The sequence below is a fragment of the Lactuca serriola genome, chromosome 4, assembly GCF_051521515.1.
Source record: "Lactuca serriola cultivar US96UC23 chromosome 4, Lser_US96UC23_V15, whole genome shotgun sequence".
NCBI classification, from domain to species: domain Eukaryota; kingdom Viridiplantae; phylum Streptophyta; class Magnoliopsida; order Asterales; family Asteraceae; genus Lactuca; species Lactuca serriola.
Window position 1 is genome coordinate 31,284,002 of NC_136411.1, and position 1,858 is coordinate 31,285,859.

At 36.9% G+C, this 1,858-nt stretch overlaps 1 protein-coding gene across 1 annotated transcript; it reads right to left on the reverse strand.

Moving 5' to 3' along the window:
- Positions 1-596: 596 nt before the first annotated feature.
- On the reverse strand, positions 597-1,604 carry LOC145098174 (uncharacterized). Its single transcript, XM_079035839.1, has 3 exons — positions 1,460-1,604; positions 1,270-1,378; positions 597-1,146 (listed from the first exon to the last, which is right to left on the reverse strand). Exons 1-3 carry the CDS (start codon positions 1,602-1,604, stop codon positions 597-599), a joined length of 804 nt encoding a protein of 267 aa, XP_078891965.1.
- Between the last annotated feature and the right edge of the window lie 254 nt (positions 1,605-1,858).

Genomic DNA, 1,858 nt, shown 5'->3' on the forward strand with positions numbered 1-1,858 from the left:
ATGGGATGGTAAGAAGTATCAACATGTTACAGGAACAGTGCAATGGACTTTTGAGTAGGAACAACATGTTGGAGGCAAGGTGTGATGCATTGAAGGATGAAGGTTTCAAGTTGAAGATGTATTTATGTGCAAGCTGGTTTATGTTTGTGATTGTTATCTTTAGTATTTGGTCTATGTAAGGGATAGGGTTAGACAAATGTGGGGGGTTTTGTTGATCAAGTGATGCAGGGTACAAATGGTATAATTTTGTTGTAAGTTGACTTCATCATGTTTGTAATGAATTCCAATGTTGTTAATGATATAAATGATATTCAAGTGTGAAAATGTGTTCAAAATGTGTATCAATTGTCAAACGTAAGCACATAAATAGAAACCAAATGTAACAAAAGTACATTACCAAAATACGTGTCATAAATTGACCAAAATGCACATTTCATTAACCACATGAATGGAACCAAAAACCATTACCAAATTAAGCATACAAGTGTCTGTGCACCATACATAACCACATCATCAAACCATAACTAAAGTTTCCAAAAACAAACAGTTTTTAACAAGCAACTAAGTAGTCATTACACCACAACAAACAACCAAAATCACTTCTTGGATTGATTCCCACCTTTCCCTTTACAGGTCCTAGAGTTGTGTCCCTTATTCTTGCATTTGCTACAAGTAACACTGATATGTTTCCTTGATAGCTTTTGCACTCCATCATTTATTGGCCCTTGGGAATCTTCTCCTTGCATCTCATTGACTCCATCACCTTGACTTGCCTTTTGCCTTTTGCTTAACCTTTCACCCTCACTTTGTCTTATTTTTTTCTTAGGCCTTCCCACCTGAGTACGATGCGGAGGAGGGATTAGCTTTGTTGGACAATTACTTTTAGGCCAAATGGGTCTCCCTTTAATTGGTTCCACCTTAAATGAATAAGATTTTTTCCATGTCTCTAGCCAATACACCTTGTGTACCCACTTGTAAATGTCTAGCTCAGGGTCTTTGCTCATTTCATTCAGAGTTGCAATCGCATGCCTGCAAGGTATTCCCTTTAATTCCCACTTTCTGCAAGTGTAGGTTTGGTTCCTAACATCCACTACATGTTGATCTTGCAATGCTCCAGTGAATTGATACTTGTTTGCCCCATTCCACCTAGCAATATATTATGAAGCACATTTTTTCCTTGCATCTAGGATGTCTGTTGATGTAGGTGTTCGTGGACCTTTATCCTTCTTCATTGCCTTCATGACATTGCATATCCTCGTCATTAGATACTCCATAATGAACTCTAAACATGAAATTACAGGTTTGTCCCTGCCTTTCTCTATCTTCCCATTAAACACTTCACACATGTTTGAAATCAACACATCAGAAACAACTCTTCCTGCACATTACAATAACATACAATTAATGATGTTAAATAACTGAAACACAATCATTACTATATGCAAACATATACAATTACCTGAAAAATGACTCCTTTCCCAATGTACAGGAGGAATCTGCTTCAACCATTGACATGCTTCCTTAGCATACTCACTAAACTCCTTCATCAAATGCTCAAACTCAGGAATGGTGGTTGTTGATGCACACCTCCAAAAATGGTCCATGTACTCAGTTTGCCCCTACATCTTTCTCATATTGTCATGAATATGTCTAATACAATATTTATGATCAGCATTGGGAAACAATTGATCAACTGCAATTTATAGTCCCTACATGACTCAACAGACAAAAATAAGAATTAATTTCTTGGTAAAAAAACACAATCTAAATGATCAATTGATGAACTGCAACTTACCTTTTGCCTGTCACTTATGAAAGTATAGTTTGAGTTGCTCCCAAGCTCCAAGTCATCCCCAAG

What these genes read in the sequence shown, in the direction of transcription:
- LOC145098174 (XM_079035839.1), bottom strand. Translation starts at nt 1,604, where the DNA reads ATGGACCATTTTTGGAGGTGTGCATCAACAACCACCATTCCTGAGTTT. An exon ending in GGAAAGGAGTCATTTTTCAG is followed by an intron (nt 1,379 to 1,459) that starts GTAATTGTATAT and finishes TGTAATGTGCAG; the next exon opens with GAAGAGTTGTTTCTGATGTG. An exon ending in TGTTTAGAGTTCATTATGGA is followed by an intron (nt 1,147 to 1,269) that starts GTATCTAATGAC and finishes ATATATTGCTAG; the next exon opens with GTGGAATGGGGCAAACAAGT.